At 65.0% G+C, this 22,077-nt stretch overlaps 1 protein-coding gene across 1 annotated transcript in view; it reads left to right on the top strand.

Annotated features, from left to right (window-relative positions):
* The first annotated feature begins 2,043 nt into the window (after positions 1 to 2,043).
* LOC139240229 (E3 SUMO-protein ligase PIAS3-like) overlaps positions 2,044 to 22,077 on the top strand; it is a 64,236-nt gene continuing 44,202 nt past the window's right edge. Inside the window, exons 1-3 of the mRNA XM_070868710.1 lie at positions 2,044 to 2,124; positions 9,131 to 9,578; positions 10,512 to 10,596. Coding sequence (XP_070724811.1) covers positions 2,101 to 2,124; positions 9,131 to 9,578; positions 10,512 to 10,596 — 557 coding nt within the window. The 5' untranslated portion in view covers positions 2,044 to 2,100. The remainder of the gene's footprint in view (positions 2,125 to 9,130; positions 9,579 to 10,511; positions 10,597 to 22,077) is intronic.

Genomic DNA, 22,077 nt, shown 5'->3' with positions numbered 1-22,077 from the left:
GGTAATCTACCCTCACCATACCCTGGTAACCTAACTCACCATACCCCGGTAACCTATCCACTACTTTCCCGGTAACCTACCCTTACCATACCCCGGTAACCTACCCTCACCATACCCCGGTAACATACTCCCTCACCATACCCGGTAACCTACCTCACCATACCCCGGTAACATACTCCCTCACCATACCCCGGTAACATACTCCCTCACCATACCCCGGTAACCTACCTCCCCATACCCCGGTAATCTACCTCACCATACCCCGGTAGCCTACCCTCACCATACCCCGGTAACCTACCCTCACCATACACCGGTAACCTACTTCGCCATACCCCGGCAACATACCCTCACCATACCCCGGTAACGTACCCTCACTATACCCCGGTAACCTACCCTTAGCATACCCCGGTAACCTACCTCAGCATACCCCGGTAACCTACCTCACCATACCCCAGTAACCTACCTCACCATACCCCGGTAACCTACCCTCACCATACCCCGTTAGCCTACCTCACCATACCCTGGTAACCTACCCAACACTTCCCCGGTAACCTACCCTCACCATATCCCGGTAACCTACCTCAGCATACCCCGGACTCCTACCCTCACCATAACTCGGTAACCTACCTCACCATACCCTGCTAACCTACCCTCACCATACCCCAGTAAACTACCCAACACTTCCCCGGTAACCTACCTCACCATACCCCGGACTCCTACACTCACCATAACCCGGTAACCTACCTCACCATACCCTGGTAACCTACCCTCACCATACCCCAGTAAACTACCCAACACTTCCCCGGTAACCTACCTCACCATACCCCGGTAGCTTACCCTCACCATACCCCGGTAACCTACCTCACCATACCCCGGAAACCTACCCTCACCATACCCCGGTAACCTACCTCACCATACCCCGGTAACCTACCCAACACTTCCCCGGTAACCTACCCTCACCATACCCCGGTAACCTACCTCACCATACCCCGGTAACCTACCTCACCATACCCCGGTAACCTACCCTCACCATACCCTGGTAACCTACCCAACACTTCCCCGGTAACCTACCTCACCATACCCCGGTAACCTCCCCTCACCATACACCGGTAACCTACCTCACCATACCCCGGAAACCTACCCTCACCATAACCCGGTAACCTACCTCACCATACCCAGGTAACCTACCTCACCATACCCCGGTAATCTACCCAACTCTTTCCCGGTAACCTGCCTCACCATACCCCGGTAACCTGCCTCACCATACCCCGGTAACCTATCTCAGCATACCCCGGTAACCTACCCTTACCATACCCCGGTAACCTACCTCACCATACCCCGGTAACCCACCCTCACCATACCCCGGTAACCTACCTCACCATACCCCGGTAACCTACCTCACCATACCCCGGTAACATACCCAACACTTCCCTGATAACCTACCTCACCATACCCCGGTAACGTACCCTCACCATACCCCGGTAATGTACCCTCACCATACCCCGGTAACCTACCTCACCATACCCCGGTAACATACCCAACACTTCCCCGGTAACCTACCTCACCATACCCCGGTAACATACCCAACACTTCCCCGGTAACCTACCTCACCATACCCCGGTAACCCACCCTCACCATACCCCGGTAACATACCCAACACTTCCCCGGTAACCTACCTCACCATACCCCGGTAACCTACCTCACCATACCCCGGTAATGTACCCTCACCATACCCCGGTAACCTACCTCACCATACCCCGGTAACATACCCAACACTTCCCCGGTAACCTACCTCACCATACCCCGGTAACATACCCAACACTTCCCCGGTAACCTACCTCACCATACCCCGGTAACCCACCCTCACCATACCCCGGTAACATACCCAACACTTCCCCGGTAACCTACCTCACCATACCCCGGTAACCTACCTCACCATACCCCGGTAACATACCCTCACCATACCCCGGTGACGGACTCCCTCCCCGTTGCCATGGTCACTACACCAGGCCCCGCCCACAGCCCATGGCTCCGCCCCCCGGTGCGTGCCGTGCGTGCTGATGTCACGGGGCCGGGGCGGGGGCGGCGCGATGTCTGGCGATGGCGGATGGCGCAGAGATAAAGGTGGGAGCGGGGGGACCGGGGGGGGGTGGGGGAGACCGGCCTGTGGACCCGGGGCCCGGGGAGCGGGGGGAGCCGGGAGTGGGAACCGGGGCCTCTGCTGCCGGCCGCGGGGAGAGGGAGCCCGGCATCGGACGGCTCACCGCCCCGCCCCTCCCCTCCCCCATCCCGGGCTCAGGGACAGGCCCGGCCCCGGGGACTGGGACAGTAGTTAGTGGGTAGTGGGGTGTTAGTGGGTAGTTAGTGGGGAGCGGTGTGTTCGGGGGATAGTTAGTGGGTAGTTAGTGGGGAGCGGTGTGTTCGGGGGTAGTTAGTGGGGAGCGGTGTGTTCGGGGGATAGTTAGTGGGTAGTTAGTGGGGAGCGGGGTGTTAGTGGGTAGTTAGTGGGGAGCGGTGTGTTCGGGGGTAGTTAGTGGGGAGCGGTGTGTTCGGGGGATAGTTAGTGGGTAGTTAGTGGGGAGCGGGGTGTTAGTGGGTAGTTAGTGGGGAGCGGTGTGTTCGGGGGTAGTTAGTGGGGAGCGGGGTGTTCGGGGGTAGTTAGTGGGTAGTTAGTGGGGAGCGGGGTGTTCGGGGGTAGTTAGTGGGGAGCGGGGTGTTCGGGGGTAGTTAGTGGGTAGTTAGTGGGGAGCGGGGTGTTCGGGGGTAGTTAGTGGGTAGTTAGTGGGGAGCGGGGTGTTCGGGGGTAGTTATTGGGGAGCGGTGTGTTCGGGGGATAGTTAGTGGGTAGTTAGTGGGGAGCGGGGTGTTCGGGGGTAGTTATTGGGGAGCGGGGTGTTAGCGGGTAGTTAGTGGGGAGCGGGGTGTTCGGGGGTAGTTAGTGGGGAGCGGTGTGTTCGGGGGATAGTTAGTGGGTAGTTAGTGGGGAGCGGGGTGTTCGGGGGTAGTTATTGGGGAGCGGGGTGTTAGCGGGTAGTTAGTGGGGAGCGGGGTGTTCGGGGGTAGTTAGTGGGGAGCGGTGTGTTCGGGGGATAGTTAGTGGGTAGTTAGTGGGGAGCGGGGTGTTCGGGGGTAGTTAGTGGGGAGCGGTGTGTTCGGGGGTAGTTAGTGGGGAGCGGGGTGTTCGGGGGTAGTTAGTGGGGAGCTGGGTGTTCGGGGGTAGTTAGTGGGTAGTTAGTGGGGAGCGGGGTGTTCGGGGGTAGTTAATGGGGAGCGGGGTGTTAGTAGGTAGTTAGTGGGGAGCGGTGTGTTCGGGGGTAGTTAGTGGGGAGCGGGGTGTTCGGGGGTAGTTAGTGGGTAGTTAGTGGGGAGCGGGGTGTTCGGGGGTAGTTAGTGGGGAGCGGTGTGTTCGGGGGTAGTTAGTGGGGAGCGGTGTGTTGGGGGGTAGTTAGTGGGGAGCGGGGTGTTCGGGGGTAGTTAGTGGGGAGCGGGGTGTTCGGGGGTAGTTAGTGGGGAGCGGGGTGTTCGGGGATAGTTAGTGGGGAGCGGGGTGTTCGGGGGTAGTTAGTGGGGAGCGGTGTGTTCGGGGGATAGTTAGTGGGTAGTTAGTGGGGAGCGGGGTGTTCGGGGGTAGTTAGTGGGGAGCGGGGTGTTCGGGGGTAGTTAGTGGGGAGCGGTGTGTTCGGGGGTAGTTAGTGGGGAGCGGTGTGTTCGGGGGTAGTTAGTGGGAGCGGGGTGTTCGGGGGGTAGTTAGTGGGGAGCGGGGTGTTCGGGGGGTAGTTAGTGGGGAGCGGGGTGTTCGGGGGGTAGTTAGTGGGGAGCGGTGTGTTGGGGGTAGTTAGTGGGGAGCGGTGTGTTGGGGGTAGTTAGTGGGGAGCGGTGTGTTGGGGGTAGTTAGTGGGGAGCGGTGTGTTCGGGGGTAGTTAGTGGGGAGTGGTGTGTTCGGGGGTAGTTAGTGGGGAGCGGTGTGTTGGGGGGTAGTTAGTGGGGAGCGGTGTGTTCGGGTGTAGTTAGTGGGGAGCGGTGTGTTGAGGGTAGTTAGTGGGGAGCGGTGTGTTGGGGGTAGTTAGTGGGGAGCGGGGTGTTCGGGGGTAGTTAATGGGTAGTTAGTGGGGAGCGGTCTGTTCGGGGGTAGTTAGTGGGGAGCGGGGTGTTCGGGGGTAGTTAGTGGGGAGCGGTGTGTTCGGGGGATAGTTAGTGGGTAGTTAGTGGGGAGCGGGGTGTTCGGGGGTAGTTAGTGGGGAGCGGTGTGTTCGGGGGTAGTTAGTGGGGAGCGGGGTGTTCGGGGGTAGTTAGTGGGGAGCTGGGTGTTCGGGGGTAGTTAGTGGGTAGTTAGTGGGGAGCGGGGTGTTCGGGGGTAGTTAATGGGGAGCGGGGTGTTAGTAGGTAGTTAGTGGGGAGCGGTGTGTTCGGGGGTAGTTAGTGGGGAGCGGGGTGTTCGGGGGTAGTTAGTGGGTAGTTAGTGGGGAGCGGGGTGTTCGGGGGTAGTTAGTGGGGAGCGGTGTGTTCGGGGGTAGTTAGTGGGGAGCGGTGTGTTGGGGGGTAGTTAGTGGGGAGCGGGGTGTTCGGGGGTAGTTAGTGGGGAGCGGGGTGTTCGGGGGTAGTTAGTGGGGAGCGGGGTGTTCGGGGATAGTTAGTGGGGAGCGGGGTGTTCGGGGGTAGTTAGTGGGGAGCGGTGTGTTCGGGGGATAGTTAGTGGGTAGTTAGTGGGGAGCGGGGTGTTCGGGGGTAGTTAGTGGGGAGCGGGGTGTTCGGGGGTAGTTAGTGGGGAGCGGTGTGTTCGGGGGTAGTTAGTGGGGAGCGGTGTGTTCGGGGGTAGTTAGTGGGAGCGGGGTGTTCGGGGGGTAGTTAGTGGGGAGCGGGGTGTTCGGGGGGTAGTTAGTGGGAAGCGGGGTGTTCGGGGGGTAGTTAGTGGGGAGCGGTGTGTTGGGGGTAGTTAGTGGGGAGCGGTGTGTTGGGGGTAGTTAGTGGGAAGCGGTGTGTTGGGGGTAGTTAGTGGGGAGCGGTGTGTTCGGGGGTAGTTAGTGGGGAGTGGTGTGTTCGGGGGTAGTTAGTGGGGAGCGGTGTGTTGGGGGGTAGTTAGTGGGGAGCGGTGTGTTCGGGTGTAGTTAGTGGGGAGCGGTGTGTTGAGGGTAGTTAGTGGGGAGCGGTGTGTTGGGGGTAGTTAGTGGGGAGCGGGGTGTTCGGGGGTAGTTAATGGGTAGTTAGTGGGGAGCGGTCTGTTCGGGGGTAGTTAGTGGGGAGCGGGGTGTTCGGGGGTAGTTAGTGGGGAGCAGCGTGTTCTGGGGTAGTTAGTGGGTAGTTAGTGGGGAGCTGTGTGTTCGGGGGGTGTTCGGGGGTAGTTAGTTGGGTGCGGGCTGTTCGGGGGTAGTTAGTGGGGAGCGGTGTGTTCGGGGGTAGTTAGTGGGGAGCGGTGTGTTGGGGGGTAGTTAGTGGGGAGCGGTGTGTTGGGGGGTAGTTAGTGGGGAGCGGTGTGTTTGGGGGGTAGTTATTGGGAAGCGGTGTGTTTGGGGGTAGTTAGTGGGGAGCGGGGTGTTCGGGGGTAGTTAGTGGGGAGCGGGGTGTTCGGGGGGTAGTTAGTGGGGAGCGGTGTGTTCGGGGGGTAGTTATTGGGGAGCGGTGTGTTCGGGGGTAGTTAGTGGGGAGCGGTGTGTTCGGGGGGTAGTTAGTGGGGAGCGGTGTGTTCGGGGGGTAGTTAGTGGGGAGCGGTGTGTTCGGGGGGTAGTTAGTGGGGAGCGGGGTGTTCGCGGGGGGGGCGGGAGCAGTGTGTTGGGGTTGGGGACGAGGGAGCGGTGTGTTGGGTGCAGGGTGTAGTTGTGGCGGGGTGTAGCGGGGGCGGGGCGATGGGGACGGGGAGCGGTGTGTTGGGGATGGGGCGGGGGGAGCGGTGTGATGGGGACGGGGGAGCGGTGTGTTGGGGGCGGGGTGTAGCGGGAGCGGTGTGTTGGGGATGGGGGCGGGGGAGCGGTGTGTTGGGGATGGGGGCGGGGGAGCGGTGTGTTGGGGACAGGGGAGCGGTGTGTTGGGGGTGGGGTGTGTTGGGGTTGGGGGCGGGGTGTTAGCGGGAGCGGTGTGTTGGGGATGGGGGGCGGGGGAGCAGTGTGTTGGGGACGGGGGAGCGGTGTGATGGGGGTGGGGTGTGTTGGGGGTGGGGTGTGTTGGGGTTGGGGGTGGGGTGTTAGCGGGAGCGGTGTGTTGGGGATGGGGACGGGGGAGCGGTGTGATGGGGGGATGGGGGAGTGGTGTGTTGGGGACGGGGGAGCGGTGTGTTGGGGATGGGGACGGGGGAGCGGTGTGTTGGGGATGGGGACGGGGGAGCGGTGTGTTGGGGACGGGGGAGCGGTGTGTTGGGGACGGGGGAGCGGTGTGTTGGGGATGGGGACGTGGTGTGTTGGGGACGGGGGAGCGGTGTGTTGGGGACGGGGGAGCGGTGTGTTGGGGGGACGGGGGAGCGGTGTGTTGGGGATGGGGACGGGGGAGCGGTGTGTTGGGGACGGGGGAGCGGTGTGTTGGGACGGGGGAGCGGTGTGTTGGGGATGGGGACGGGGGAGCGGTGTGTTGGGGATGGGGACGGGGGAGCGGTGTGTTGGGGATGGGGACGGGGGAGCGGTGTGTTGGGGATGGGGACGGGGGAGCGGTGTGTTGGGGATGGGGACGGGGGAGCGGTGTGTTGGGGATGGGGACGGGGGAGCGGTGTGTTGGGGATGGGGACGGGGGAGCGGTATGTTGGGGACGGGGGAGCGGTGTGTTGGGGACGGGGGAGCGGTGTGTTGGGGATGGGGACGGGGGAGCGGTGTGTTGGGGGGACGGGGGAGCGGTGTGTTGGGGGGACGGGGGAGCGGTGTGTTGGGGGGACGGGGGAGCGGTGTGTTGGGGGGACGGGGGAGCGGTGTGTTGGGGATGGGGACGGGGGAGCGGTATGTTGGGGGGACGGGGGAGCGGTGTGTTGGGGATGGGGACGGGGGAGCGCTGTGTTGGGGGGACGGCGGAGCGGTGTGTTGGGGGGACGGGGGAGCGGTGTGTTGGGGATGGGGACGGGGGAGCGGTGTGTTGGGGATGGGGACGGGGGAGCGGTGTGTTGGGGATGGGGACGGGGGAGCGGTGTGTTGGGGATGGGGACGGGGGAGCGGTGTGTTGGGGATGGGGACGGGGGAGCGGTGTGTTGGGGGGACGGGGGAGCGGTGTGTTGGGGGCGGGGTGTAGCGGGAGCGGTGTGTTGGGGATGGGGACGGGGGAGCGGTGTGTTGGGGGGACGGGGGAGCGGTGTGTTGTGGGGACGGGGGAGCGGTGTGTTGGGGGGACGGGGGAGCGGTGTGTTGGGAGGACGGGGGAGCAGTGTGTTGGGGGGACGGGGGAGCGGTGTGTTGGGGGGACGGGGGAGCGGTGTGATGGGGGGACGGGGGAGCGGTGTGTTGGGGATGGGGACGGGGGAGCGGTGTGTTGTGGGGACGGGGAAGCGGTGTGTTGGGGGGACGGGGGAGCGGTGTGTTGGGGGGACGGCGGAGCGGTGTGTTGGGAGGACGGGGGAGCAGTGTGTTGGGGGGACGGGGGAGCGGTGTGTTGGGGGGACGGGGGAGCGGTGTGATGGGGGGACGGGGGAGCGGTGTGTTGGGGATGGGGACGGGGGAGCGGTGTGTTGTGGGGACGGGGAAGCGGTGTGTTGGGGGGACGGGGGAGCGGTGTGTTGGGGGGACGGGGGAGCGGTGTGTTGGGGGGACGGGGGAGCGGTGTGTTGGGGGGACGGGGGAGCGGTGTGTTGGGGGGACGGGGGAGCGGTGTGTTGGGGATGGGGACGGGGGAGCGGTGTGTTGTGGGGACGGGGAAGCGGTGTGTTGGGGGGACGGGGGAGCGGTGTGTTGGGGGGACGGGGGAGCGGTGTGTTGGGGGGACGGGGGAGCGGTGTGTTGGGGATGGGGACGGGGGAGCGGTGTGTTGTGGGGACGGGGAAGCGGTGTGTTGGGGGGACGGGGGAGCGGTGTGTTGGGGGGACGGGGGAGCGGTGTGTTGGGGGGACGGCGGAGCGGTGTGTTGGGGGGACGGGGGAGCGGTGTGTTGGGGGGACGGGGGAGCGGTGTGTTGGGGGGACGGGGGAGCGGTGTGTTGTGGGGACGGGGGAGCGGTGTGTTGGGGGGACGGGGGAGCGGTGTGTTGGGGGGACGGGGAAGCGGTGTGTTGGGGGGACGGGGGAGCGGTGTGTTGGGGGGACGGGGGAGCGGTGTGTTGGGGGGACGGGGGAGCGGTGTGTTGGGGGGACGGGGGAGCGGTGTGTTGGGGGGACGGGGGAGCGGTGTGTTGGGGGGACGGGGGAGCGGTGTGTTGGGGGGACGGGGGAGCGGTGTGTTGGGGGGACGGGGGAGCGGTGTGTTGGGGGGACGGCGGAGCGGTGTGTTGGGGGGATGGGGGAGCGGTATGTTGGGGGCGGGGTGTAGCGGGAGCGGTGTGTTGGGGATGGGGACGGGGGAGCGGTATGTTGGGGGGACGGGGGAGCGGTGTGTTGGGGGGACGGAGGAGCGCTGTGTTGGGGGGACGGGGGAGCGGTGTGTTGGGGGGACGGGGGAGCGGTGTGATGGGGATGGGGACGGGGGAGCGGTGTGTTGGGGGGACGGGGGAGCGGTGTGTTGGGGGGACGGGGGAGCGGTGTGTTGGGGGGACGGGGGAGCGCTGTGTTGGGGATGGGGACGGGGGAGCGGTGTGTTGGGGGGACGGGGGAGCGGTGTGTTGGGGGCGGGGTGTAGCGGGAGCGGTGTGTTGGGGATGGGGACGGGGGAGCGGTGTGTTGTGGGGACGGGGGAGCGGTGTGTTGGGGGGATGGGGGAGCGGTATGTTGGGGGCGGGGTGTAGCGGGAGCGGTGTGTTGGGGATGGGGACGGGGGAGCGGTATGTTGGGGGGACGGGGGAGCGCTGTGTTGGGGGGACGGGGGAGCGGTGTGTTGGGGGGACGGGGGAGCGGTGTGATGGGGATGGGGACGGGGGAGCGCTGTGTTGGGGATGGGGACGGGGGAGCGGTGTGTTGGGGGGACGGGGGAGCGGTGTGTTGGGGGCGGGGTGTAGCGGGAGCGGTGTTTGAGGCTGCTGTGATGAGGATCTCTTTCCCCTGTGTGTCTTGTGACTGATGTGTGTTTCCTGTTTGCAGCACATGGTGATGAGTTTTAGAGTGTCGGAGCTGCAAGTGCTTCTGGGTTTCTCTGGCCGGAACAAGACTGGACGGAAACACGAGCTATTGACCAAAGTGCTGCACATGCTGAAATCTGGCTGCAGTCCAGCCGTGCAGATGAAAATTAAAGAGCTCTACAGGCGACGCTTCCCACGCAAGACCCACGCTGCCATGGACCTGCCTTTACTGTCTGTCCCGCCCGCGATGGGGCTCCCATCGCCCAGTGCATCGCTGGCTCCGGTCACCCCTCAGCTTCACTACGGTGCCTCTGCCTTGCTGTCCCCTCTGCTGGCTCCTCTCGGCATGCTCACTCCCAAACGTGAAATAGACCTGCAGCATCTCTCGCCACCCGTTCACCCCGACGTCAAAATGAGGAGGCTGCCTTTCTATGATATCTACGACGAACTGACCAAGCCTACCACGTTAGGTAAGGCCAGACCGTCCGGGTCTCCTGTCCACCCTTGTGTGTGTGTGTTGGGGGTGAGGGCAGGTCTGTGTGTGTGTGTGTTGGGGGTGAGGGCAGGTCTGTGTGTGTGTGTGTGTTGGGGGTGAGGGCAGGTCTGTGTGTGTCTGTGTGTTGGGGGTGAGGGCAGGTCTGTGTGTTGGGGGTGAGGGCAGGTCTGTGTGTGTGTGTGTTGGGGGTGAGGGCAGGTCTGTGTGTGTGTTGGGGGTGAGGGCAGGTCTGTGTGTGTGTGTGTGTGTGTGTTGGGGGTGAGGGCAGGTCTGTGTGTGTGTTGGGGGTGAGGGCAGGTCTGTGTGTGTGTGTGTCTGTGTGTGTGTTGGGGGTGAGGGCAAGTCTGTGTGTGTGTGTGTTGGGGGTGAGGGCAGGTCTGTGTGTGTGTTGGGGGTGAGGGCAGGTCTGTGTGTGTGTGTGTCTGTGTGTGTGTTGGGGGTGAGGGCAAGTCTGTGTGTGTGTGTGTTGGGGGTGAGGGCAAGTCTGTGTGTGTGTGTTGGGGGTGAGGGCAGGTCTGTGTGTGTGTGTGTGTTGGGGGTGAGGGCAGGTCTGTGTGTGTGTGTGTCTGTGTGTGTTGGGGGTGAGGGCAGGTCTGTGTGTGTGTGTGTGTTGGGGGTGAGGGCAGGTCTGTGTGTGTGTGTGTTGGGGGTGAGGGCAGGTCTGTGTGTGTGTGTGTTGGGGGTGAGGGCAGGTCTGTGTGTGTGTGTGTGTTGGGGGTGAGGGCAGGTCTGTGTGTGTGTGTGTTGGGGGTGAGGGCAGGTCTGTGTGTGTGTGTGTTGGGGGTGAGGGCAGGTCTGTGTGTGTGTGTGTCTGTGTGTGTGTTGGGGGTGAGGGTCGGTAGGTCTATTGCACCCTTGATGCAGATCCTGGTGTGTATCCGGGGTAATGTTGCTGCTTTCTTCACAGCCTCGAGTAATGGGCAGCGGTTCGAGGAGGCAATTGTTACGTTTGCATTAACTCCACAACAGGTTCAGCAGATATGCTCCTCCAGGTGAGATGCTCATTGCTCTGAATTGTCCGGGGTTTTCCCATCAAGTATGAAAACTGGGTAAATAGGTTTTGCCTAAGGGTGGAGTAAATGACCAGAGAACAGGTTCGAGAACAATCTGAGCTGTTGGAGAGAGAGATGGGTCGGAGGGGGGGGTTTAACAGCTCTTTCCTTCTGCAATGTTTCCTAATCGAAGCAAGATTTGATGGTAAGGTCGCAGTGAGCATTCTGGCACTGGGGGGGGGGTCTGTCACTGTGAGAGAGGGGGGGGGGGTCTGTCACTGTGAGAGAGGGGGGGGGGTCTGTCACTGTGAGAGAGGGGGGGGTCTGTCACTGTGGGAGGGGGGGTCTGTCCCTGTGGGGTGGGGGGGTGACTGCCACTGGGAGGGGGGGGTCTGTCACTGTGGGAGGGGGGGGTCTGTCACTGTGGGAGGGGGGGGGGTCTGTCACTGTGGGAGAGGGGGGTCTGTCACTGGGAGGGGGGGGGTTTGTCACTGGGGGTGGGGGTCTAGCACAGTGGGAGAGGGGGGGTCCGTCACTGGGGGGGTTTGTCAATATTGGGGGGTGGGTCTGGCACTGTGGGAGAGGGGGGGGGGTCTGTCACTGTGGGAGGGGGGGGTCTGTCACTGTGGGAGAGGGGGGGAGGGTCTGTCACTGTGGGAGGGGGGGCGGTCTGTCACTGGGAGGGGGGGTGTTTGTCACTGGGGGTGGGGGTCTGACACTGTGGGAGAGGGGGGGGGGTCCGTTACTGGGGGGGATTGTCACTGTGGGAGAGGGGGGGGGTCTCTCACTGTGGGAGAGGAGGGGGTCTATCACTGTGGGAGGGGGGGGGGTTGTCACTGTGGGAGGGGGGGTCTTGCACTGTGGGAGAGGGGGGGATTTGTCACTGTGGGAGGGGGGGGGTGTCTGGCACTGTGGGGGGGGGGCAGTGGGTCTGGCACTGTGGGGGGGGGCAGTGGGTCTATCACTGTGGGGGGGGGGGTCTGGCACTGTGGGAGAGGGGGGGGGGGTCTGTCACTGTGGGAGGGGGGGGGTCTGTCACTGTGGGAGAGGGGGGGAGGGTCTGTCACTGTGGGAGGGGGGGCGGTCTGTCACTGGGAGGGGGGGTGTTTGTCACTGGGGGTGGGGGTGGGGGGGGGTCCGTTACTGGGGGGGATTGTCACTGTGGGAGAGGGGGGGGGTCTCTCACTGTGGGAGGGGGGGGGGGTTGTCACTGTGGGAGGGGGGGTCTTGCACTGTGGGAGAGGGGGGATCTGTCACTGTGGGAGGGGGGGGGTGTCTGGCACTGTGGGGGGGGGGCAGTGGGTCTGGCACTGTGGGGGGGGGCAGTGGGTCTATCACTGTGGGGGGGGGGGTCTGTCACTGTGGTGGGGGGGCAGTGGGTCTGGCACTGTGGGGGGGGCAGTGGGTATGTCACTGTGGGGGGGGCAGTGGGTCTGGCACTGTGGGGGAGGGGGCAGTGGGTCTGTCACTGTGGGAGGGGGCAGTGGGTCTGGCACTGTGGGAGGGGCAGTGAGTCTGGCACTGTGGGAGGGGCAGTGGGTCTGGCACTGTGGGAGGGGCAGTGGGTCTGGCACTGTGGGAGGGGCAGTGGGTCTGGCACTGTGGGAGGGGCAGTGAGTACGGCACTGTGCGAGGGGCAGTGGGTCTGTCACTGTGGGAGGGGCAGTGGGTCTGTCACTGTGGGAGGGGCAGTGGGTCTGTCACTGTGGGAGGGGCAGTGGGTCTGTCACTGGGAGGGGCAGTGAGTACAGCACTGTGGGAGGGGCAGTGGGTCTGGCACTGTGGGAGGGGCAGTGGGTCTGGCACTGTGGGAGGGGCAGTGGGTCTGTCACTGTGGGAGGGGCAGTGGGTCTGTCACTGTGGGAGGGGCAGTGAGTACGGCACTGTGGGAGGGGCAGTGGGTCTGTCACCGTGGGAGGGGCAGTGGGTATGTCACTGTGGGAGGGGCAGTGGGTACGTCACTGTGGGAGGGGCAGTGGGTATGGCACTGTGGGAGGGGCAGTGGGTCTGTCACTGGGAGGGGCAGTGGGTGTGGCACTGTGGGAGGGGGCAGTGGGTCTGTCACTGGGAGGGGCAGTGGGTCTGTCACTGGGAGGGGCAGTGGGTGTGGCACTGTGGGAGGGGGCAGTGGGTCTGTCACTGGGTGGGGCAGTGGTTATGTCACTGTGGGAGGGGCAGTGAGTATGGCACTGTGGGAGGAGGCAGTGGGTCTGTCACTGTGGGAGGGGCAGTGGGTCTGTCACTTTGGGAGGGGCAGTGGGTATGGCACTCTGGGAGGGGGCAGTGGGTCTGTCACTTTGGGAGGGGCAGTGGGTATGGCACTCTGGGAGGGGGCAGTGGGTCTGTCACTGGGAGGGGCAGTGGGTCTGTCACTGTGGGATGGGCAGTGGGTATGGCACTGTGGGAGGGGCAGTGGGTCTGTCACTGTGGGAGGGGGCAGTGGGTCTGGCACTGTGGGAGCGGCAGTGAGTACGGCACTGTGGGAGGGGCAGTGGGTCTGTCGCTGTGGGAGGGGCAGTGGGTCTGGCACTGTGGGAGGGGCAGTGGGTCTGTCACTGTGGGAGGGGCAGTGGGTCTGTCACTGTGGGAGGGGCAGTGGGTCTGTCACTGTGGGAGGGGCAGTGGGTCTGTCACTGTGGGAGGGGCTGTGGGTCTGTCACTGTGGGAGGGGCTGTGGGTACGGCACTGGGAGGGGCAGTGGGTACGACACTGTGGGAGGGGCAGTGGGTATGGCACTGTGGGAGGGGCAGTGGGTACGGCACTGTGGGAGGGGCAGTGAGGACGGCACTGTGGGAGGGGCAGAGGGTACGGCACTGTGGGAGGGGCAGTGGGTCCGTCACTGTGGGAGGGGCAGTGGGTCCGTCACTGTGGGGGGCAGTGGGTACGGCACTGGGAGGGGCAGTGGGATGTCACTGTGGGAGGGGCAGTGGGTACGGCACTGGGAGGGGCAGTGGGATGTCACTGTGGGAGGGGCAGTGGGTAGGCACTGTGGGAGGGGCAGTGGGTATGGCACTGTGGGAGGGGCAGTGGTTCTGTCACTGTGGGAGGGGCAGTGGGTAGGCACTGTGGGAGGGGCAGTGGGTCTGTCACTGTGGGAGGGGGCAGTGGGTCTGTCACTGTGGGAGGGACAGTGGGTCTGTCACTGTGGGAGGGACAGTGGGTACGGCACTGTGGGGGGGCAGTGGGTAGGCACTGTGGGAGGGGCAGTGGGTACGGCACTGTGGGAGGGGCAGTGGGTCTGTCACTGTGGGAGGGGCAGTGAGTACGGCACTGTGGGAGGGGCAGTGGGTACGGCACTGTGGGAGAGGCAGTGGGTAGGCACTGTGGGAGGGGCAGTGGGTATGGCACTGTGGGAGGGGCAGTGGGTATGTCACTGTGGGAGGGGCAGTGAGTATGGCACTGTGGGAGGGGCAGTGGGTAGGCACTGTGGGAGAGGCAGTGGGTAGTCACTGTGGGAGGGGCAGTGGGTATGGCACTGTGGGAGGGGCAGTGGGTCTGTCACTGGGAGGGGCAGTGGGTCTGTCACTGGGAGGGGCAGTGGGTATGGCACTGTGGGAGGGGGCAGTGGGTCTGTCACTGGGAGGGGCAGTGGGTCTGTCACTGTGGGATGGGCAGTGGGTCTGTCACTGTGGGAGGGGCAGTGGGTCTGTCACTGTGGGAGGGGCAGTGGGTCTGTCACTGTGGGAGGGGGCAGTGGGTCTGGCACTGTGGGAGGGGCAGTGGGTCTGTCACTGGGAGGGGCAGTGGGTATGGCACTGTGGGAAGGGCAGTGGGTAGGCACTGTGGGAGGGGCAGTGAGTACGGCACTGTGGGAGGGGCAGTGGGTACGGCACTGTGGGAGGGGCAGTAGGTACGGCACTGTGGGAGGGGCAGTGGGTAGGCACTGTGGGAGGGGCAGTGGGTCTGTCACTGTAGGAGGGGCAGTGAGTACGGCACTATGGGAGGGGCAGTTGGTCTGTCACTGGGAGGGGCAGTGGGTATGGCACTGTGGGAGGGGCAGTGGGTAGGCACTGTGGGAGGGGCAGTGGGTCTGTCACTGGGAGGGGCAGTGAGTACGGCACTGTGGGAGGGGCAGTGGGTCTGTCACTGTGGGAGGGGGCAGTGGGTCTGTCACTGTGGGAGGGGCAGTGGGTCTGTCACTGTGGGAGGGGGCAGTGGGTCTGTCACTGTGGGAGGGGCAGTGAGTACGGCACTGTGGGAGGGCCAGTGGGTAGGCACTGTGGGAGGGGCAGTGAGTACGGCACTGTGGGAGGGGCAGTGGGATGTCACTGGGAGGGGCAGTGAGTGCGGCACTGTGGGAGGGGCAGTGGGTCTGGCACTGTGGGAGGGGCAGTGGGTCTGGCACTGTGGGAGGGGCAGTGGGTATGGCACTGGGAGGGGCAGTGGGTAGGCACTGTGGGAGGGGCAGTGGGTCTGGCACTATGGGAGGTGCAGTGGGTCTGTCACTGTGGGAGGGGCAGTGGGTCTGTCACTGTGGGAGGGGCAGTGGGTCTGTCACTGTGGGAGGGGCAGTGGGTCTGGCACTGTGGGAGGGGCAGTGGGTAGGCACTGTGGGAGGGGCAGTGGGTCTGGCACTGTGGGAGGGGCAGTGGGTCTGTCACTGGGAGGGGCAGTGGGTCTGTCACTGTGGGAGGGGCAGTGGGTCTGTCACTGTGGGAGGGGCAGTGGGTCTGTCACTGTGGGAGGGGCAGTGGGTCTGTCACTGTGGGAGGGGCAGTGGGTCTGTCACTGTGGGAGGGGCAGTAGGTCTGTCACTGTGGGAGGGGCAGTGGGTACGGCACTGTGGGAGGGGCAGTGGGTGGGCACTGTGGGGTGGCAGTGGGTCTGGCACTGTGGAAGCGGCAGTGGGTCTGTCACTGTGGGAGGGGCTGTGGGTACGGCACTGGGAGGGGCAGTGGGTACGGCACTGTGGAAGGGGCAGTGGGTCTGTCACTGTGGGAGGGGCAGTGGGTATGGCACTGTGGGAGGGGCAGTGGGTCTGTCACTGTGGGAGGGGCAGTGGATATGTCACTGTGGGAGGGGCAGTGGGTATGTCACTGTGGGAGGGGGCAGTGGGTATGGCACTGGGAGGGGCAGTGGGTCTGTCACTGGGAGGGGGCAGTGGGTATGGCACTGTGGGAGGGGGCAGTGGGTCTGTCACTGTGGGAGGGGCAGTGGGTCTGTCACTGTGGGAGGGGCAGTGGGTATGGCACTCTGGGAGGGGGCAGTGGGTCTGTCACTGGGAGGGGCTGTGGGTCTGTCACTGTGGGATGGGCAGTGGGTATGGCACTGTGGGAGGGGCAGTGGGTCTGTCACTGTGGGAGGGGGCAGTGGGTCTGGCACTGTGGGAGGGGCAGTGAGTACGGCACTGTGGGAGGGGCAGTGGGTCTGTCGCTGTGGGAGGGGCAGTGGGTCTGGCGCTGTGGGAGGGGCAGTGGGTATGGCACTGTGGGAGGGGCAGTGGGTATGGCACTGTGGGAGGGGCAGTGGGTCTGGCACTGTGGGAGGGGCAGTGGGTCTGTCACTGTGGGAGGGGCAGTGGGTCTGTCACTGTGGGAGGGGCAGTGGGTCTGTCACTGTGGGAGGGGCAGTGGGTATGGCACTCTGGGAGGGGGCAGTGGGTCTGTCACTGGGAGGGGCAGTGGGTCTGTCACTGTGGGATGGGCAGTAGGTATGGCACTGTGGGAGGGGCAGTGGGTCTGTCACTGTGGGAGGGGGCAGTGAGTCTGTCACTGGGTGGGGCAGTGGTTATGTCACTGTGGGAGGGGCAGTGAGTATGGCACTGTGGGAGGGGCAGTGGGTCTGTCACTGTGGGAGGGGCATTGGGTCTGTCACTGTGGGAGGGGCAGTGGGTATGGCACTCTGGGAGGGGGCAGTGGGTCTGTCACTGGGAGGGGCAGTGGGTCTGTCACTGTGGGATGGGCAGTGGGTATGGCACTGTGGGAGGGGCAGTGGGTCTGTCACTGTGGGAGGGGGCAGTGGGTCTGGCACTGTGGGAGGGGCAGTGAGTACGGCACTGTGGGAGGGGCAGTGGGTCTGTCACTGTGGGAGGGGGCAGTGGGTCTGGCACTGTGGGAGGGGCAGTGAGTACGGCACTGTGGGAGGGGCAGTGGGTCTGTCGCTGTGGGAGGGGCAGTGGGTCTGGCACTGTGGGAGGGGCAGTGGGTATGGCACTGTGGGAGGGGCAGTGGGTCTGTCACTGTGGGAGGGGCAGTGGGTCTGTCACTGTGGGAGGGGCAGTGGGTCTGTCACTGTGGGAGGGGCTGTGGGTCTGTCACTGTGGGAGGGGCTGTGGGTCTGTCACTGTGGGAGGGGCAGTGGGTACGGCACTGGGAGGGGCAGTGGGTACGACACTGTGGGAGGGGCAGTGGGTACGGCACTGTGGGAGGGGCAGTGGGTACGGCACTGTGGGAGGGGCAGTGAGGACGGCACTGTGGGAGGGGCAGAGGGTACGGCACTGTGGGAGGGGCAGTGGGTCCGTCACTGTGGGAGGGGCAGTGGGTACGGCACTGGGAGGGGCAGTGGGATGTCACTATGGGAGGGGCAGTGGGTACGGCACTGGGAGGGGCAGTGGGATGTCACTGTGGGAGGGGCAGTGGGTATGGCACTGTGGGAGGGGCAGTGGTTCTGTCACTGTGGGAGGGGCAGTGGTTCTGTCACTGTGGGAGGGGCAGTGGGTAGGCACTGTGGGAGGGGCAGTGGGTCTGTCACTGTGGGAGGGGGCAGTGGGTCTGTCACTGTGGGAAGGACAGTGGGTACGGCACTGTGGGGGGGCAGTGGGTAGGCACTGGGGGGGCAGTGGGTAGGCACTGTGGGAGGGGCAGTGGGTACGGCACTGTGGGAGGGGCAGTGGGTCTGTCACTGTGGGAGGGGCAGTGAGTACGGCACTGTGGGAGGGGCAGTGGGTACGGCACTGTGGGAGAGGCAGTGGGTAGGCACTGTGGGAGGGGCAGTGGGTATGGCACTGTGGGAGGGGCAGTGGGTATGGCACTGTGGGAGGGGCAGTGAGTATGGCACTGTGGGAGGGGCAGTGGGTAGGCACTGTGGGAGGGGCAGTGGGTATGGCACTGGGAGGGGCAGTGGGTAGGCACTGTGGGAGGGGCAGTGGGTCTGTCACCGTGGGAGGGGCAGTGGGTACGGCACTGTGGGAGGGGCAGTGGGTCTGTCGCTGTGGGAGGGGCAGTGGGTCTGGCACTGTGGGAGGGGCAGTGGGTATGGCACTGTGGGAGGGGCAGTGGGTCTGTCACTGTGGGAGGGGCAGTGGGTCTGTCACTGTGGGAGGGGGCAGTGGGTCTGGCACTGTGGGAGGGGCAGTGAGTACGGCACTGTGGGAGGGGCAGTGGGTCTGTCGCTGTGGGAGGGGCAGTGGGTCTGGCACTGTGGGAGGGGCAGTGGGTATGGCACTGTGGGAGGGGCAGTGGGTCTGTCACTGTGGGAGGGGCAGTGGGTCTGTCACTGTGGGAGGGGCAGTGGGTCTGTCACTGTGGGAGGGGCTGTGGGTCTGTCACTGTGGGAGGGGCAGTGGGTACGGCACTGTGGGAGGGGCAGTGGGTACGGCACTGTGGGAGGGGCAGTGAGGACGGCACTGTGGGAGGGGCAGAGGGTACGGCACTGTGGGAGGGGCAGTGGGTCCGTCACTGTGGGAGGGGCAGTGGGTACGGCACTGGGAGGGGCAGTGGGATGTCACTATGGGAGGGGCAGTGGGTACGGCACTGGGAGGGGCAGTGGGATGTCACTGTGGGAGGGGCAGTGGGTAGGCACTGTGGGAGGGGCAGTGGGTATGGCACTGTGGGAGGGGCAGTGGTTCTGTCACTGTGGGAGGGGCAGTGGTTCTGTCACTGTGGGAGGGGCAGTGGGTAGGCACTGTGGGAGGGGCAGTGGGTCTGTCACTGTGGGAGGGGGCAGTGGGTCTGTCACTGTGGGAGGGACAGTGGGTCTGTCACTGTGGGAAGGACAGTGGGTACGGCACTGTGGGGGGGCAGTGGGTAGGCACTGGGGGGGCAGTGGGTAGGCACTGTGGGAGGGGCAGTGGGTATGGCACTGTGGGAGGGGCAGTGAGTATGGCACTGTGGGAGGGGCAGTGGGTAGGCACTGGGAGAGGCAGTGGGTAGGCACTGTGGGAGGGGCAGTGGGTATGGCACTGTGGGAGGGGCAGTGGGTCTGTCACTGGGAGGGGCAGTGGGTCTGTCACTGTGGGAGGGGCAGTGGGTATGGCACTGTGGGAGGGGGCAGTGGGTCTGTCACTGTGGGAGGGGCAGTGAGTACGGCACTATGGGAGGGGCAGTGGGTCTGTCACTGGGAGGGGCAGTGGGTATGGCACTGTGGGAGGGGCAGTGGGTACGGCACTGTGGGAGGGGCAGTGGGTACGGCACTGTGGGAGGGGCAGTGGGTAGGCACTGTGGGAGGGGCAGTGGGTCTGTCACTGGGAGGGGCAGTGAGTACGGCACTGTGGGAGGGGCAGTGGGTCTGTCACTGTGGGAGGGGGCAGTGGGTCTGTCACTGTGGGAGGGGCAGTGGGTCTGTCACTGTGGGAGGGGCAGTGAGTACGGCACTGTGGGAGGGCCAGTGGGTAGGCACTGTGGGAGGGGCAGTGAGTACGGCACTGTGGGAGGGGCAGTGGGATGTCACTGGGAGGGGCAGTGAGTGCGGCACTGTGGGAGGGGCAGTGGGTAGGCACTGTGGGAGGGGCAGTGGGTCTGGCACTGTGGGAGGGGCAGTGGGTACGGCACTGTGGGAGGGGCAGTGGGTAGGCACTGTGGGAGGGGCAGTGGGTCTGGCACTATGGGAGGGGCAGTGGGTCTGTCACTGTGGGAGGGGCAGTGGGTCTGTCACTGTGGGAGGGGCAGTGAGTACGGCACTGTGGGAGGGGGCAGTGGGACTGTCACTGTGGGAGGGGCAGTGAGTACGGCACTGTGGGAGGGGCAGTGGGTAGGCACTGTGGGAGGGGCAGTGGGTCTGGCACTATGGGAGGGGCAGTGGGTCTGTCACTGTGGGAGGGGCAGTGGGTCTGTCATTGTGGGAGGGGGCAGTGGGACTGTCACTGTGGGAGGGGCAGTGGGTCTGTCACTGTGGGAGGGGCAGTGGGTATGTCACTGGGAGGGGCAGTGGGTATGGCACTGTGGGAGGGGGCAGTGAGTATGGCACTGGGAGGGGCAGTGGGTCTGTCACTGGGAGTGGCAGTGGGTGTGGCACTGTGGGAGGGGGCAGTGGGTCTGTCACTGGGTGGGGCAGTGGGTCTGTCACTGTGGGAGGGGCAGTGAGTATGGCACTGTGGGAGGGGGCAGTGGGTCTGTCACTGTGGGAGGGGCAGTGGGTCTGTCACTGTGGGAGGGGGCAGTGGGTCTGTCACTGTGGGAGGGGGCAGTGGGTCTGGCGCTGTGGGAGGGGCAGTGGGTATGGCACTGTGGGAGGGGCAGTGGGTCTGTCACTGTGGGAGGGGCAGTGGGTCTGTCACTGTGGGAGGGGCAGTGGGTCTGTCACTGTGGGAGGTGCAGTGGGTCTGTCACTGTGGGAGGGGCTGTGGGTACGGAACTGGGAGGGGCAGTGGGTACGGCACTGTGGGAGGGGCACTGGGTCTGTCACTGTGGGAGGGGCAGTGGGTAGGCACTGTGGGAGGGGCAGTGGGTACGGCACTGGGAGCGGCAGTGGGTACGGCACTGTGGGAGGGGCAGTGGGTCTGTCACTGGGAGGGGCAGTGGGTCTGTCACTGTGGGAGGGGCAGTGGGTATGGCACTGTGGGAGGGGGCAGTGGGTCTGTCACTGTGGGAGGGGCAGTGAGTACGGCACTATGGGAGGGGCAGTGGGTCTGTCACTGGGAGGGGCAGTGGGTATGGCACTGTGGGAGGGGCAGTGGGTACGGCACTGTGGGAGGGGCAGTGGGTACGGCACTGTGGGAGGGGCAGTGGGTAGGCACTGTGGGAGGGGCAGTGGGTCTGTCACTGGGAGGGGCAGTGAGTACGGCACTGTGGGAGGGGCAGTGGGTCTGTCACTGTGGGAGGGGGCAGTGGGTCTGTCACTGTGGGAGGGGCAGTGGGTCTGTCACTGTGGGAGGGGGCAGTGGGTCTGTCACTGTGGGAGGGGCAGTGAGTACGGCACTGTGGGAGGGCCAGTGGGTAGGCACTGTGGGAGGGGCAGTGAGTACGGCACTGGGAGGGGCAGTGGGATGTCACTGGGAGGGGCAGTGAGTGCGGCACTGTGGGAGGGGCAGTGGGTAGGCACTGTGGGAGGGGCAGTGGGTCTGGCACTGTGGGAGGGGCAGTGGGTCTGGCACTGTGGGAGGGGCAGTGGGTATGGCACTGGGAGGGGCAGTGGGTAGGCACTGTGGGAGGGGCAGTGGGTCTGTCGCTGTGGGAGGGGCAGTGGGTACGGCACTGTGGGAGGGGCAGTGGGTCTGTCGCTGTGGGAGGGGCAGTGGGTCTGGCACTGTGGGAGGGGCAGTGGGTATGGCACTGTGGGAGGGGCAGTGGGTCTGTCACTGTGGGAGGGGCTGTGGGTCTGTCACTGTGGGAGGGGGCAGTGGGTCTGGCACTGTGGGAGGGGCAGTGAGTACGGCACTGTGGGAGGGGCAGTGGGTCTGTCGCTGTGGGAGGGGCAGTGGGTCTGGCACTGTGGGAGGGGCAGTGGGTATGTCACTGTGGGAGGGGCAGTGGGTCTGTCACTGTGGGAGGGGCAGTGGGTCTGTCACTGTGGGAGGGGCAGTGGGTCTGTCACTGTGGGAGGGGCTGTGGGTCTGTCACTGTGGGAGGGGCAGTGGGTACGGCACTGTGGGAGGGGCAGTGGGTACGGCACTGTGGGAGGGGCAGTGAGGACGGCACTGTGGGAGGGGCAGAGGGTACGGCACTGTGGGAGGGGCAGTGGGTCCGTCACTGTGGGAGGGGCAGTGGGTACGGCACTGGGAGGGGCAGTGGGATGTCACTATGGGAGGGGCAGTGGGTACGGCACTGGGAGGGGCAGTGGGATGTCACTGTGGGAGGGGCAGTGGGTAGGCACTGTGGGAGGGGCAGTGGGTATGGCACTGTGGGAGGGGCAGTGGTTCTGTCACTGTGGGAGGGGCAGTGGTTCTGTCACTGTGGGAGGGGCAGTGGGTAGGCACTGTGGGAGGGGCAGTGGGTCTGTCACTGTGGGAGGGGGCAGTGGGTCTGTCACTGTGGGAGGGACAGTGGGTCTGTCACTGTGGGAAGGACAGTGGGTACGGCACTGTGGGGGGGCAGTGGGTAGGCACTGGGGGGGCAGTGGGTAGGCACTGTGGGAGGGGCAGTGGGTATGGCACTGTGGGAGGGGCAGTGAGTATGGCACTGTGGGAGGGGCAGTGGGTAGGCACTGTGGGAGAGGCAGTGGGTAGGCACTGTGGGAGGGGCAGTGGGTATGGCACTGTGGGAGGGGCAGTGGGTCTGTCACTGGGAGGGGCAGTGGGTCTGTCACTGTGGGAGGGGCAGTGGGTATGGCACTGTGGGAGGGGGCAGTGGGTCTGTCACTGTGGGAGGGGCAGTGAGTACGGCACTA

Source organism: Pristiophorus japonicus, chromosome 30 (genome assembly GCF_044704955.1).
Source record: "Pristiophorus japonicus isolate sPriJap1 chromosome 30, sPriJap1.hap1, whole genome shotgun sequence".
In the NCBI taxonomy this organism is placed as follows: domain Eukaryota; kingdom Metazoa; phylum Chordata; class Chondrichthyes; family Pristiophoridae; genus Pristiophorus; species Pristiophorus japonicus.
Note: the sequence above shows the minus strand (reverse complement) of the source record. Positions and strands in the feature narration are given on the sequence as shown.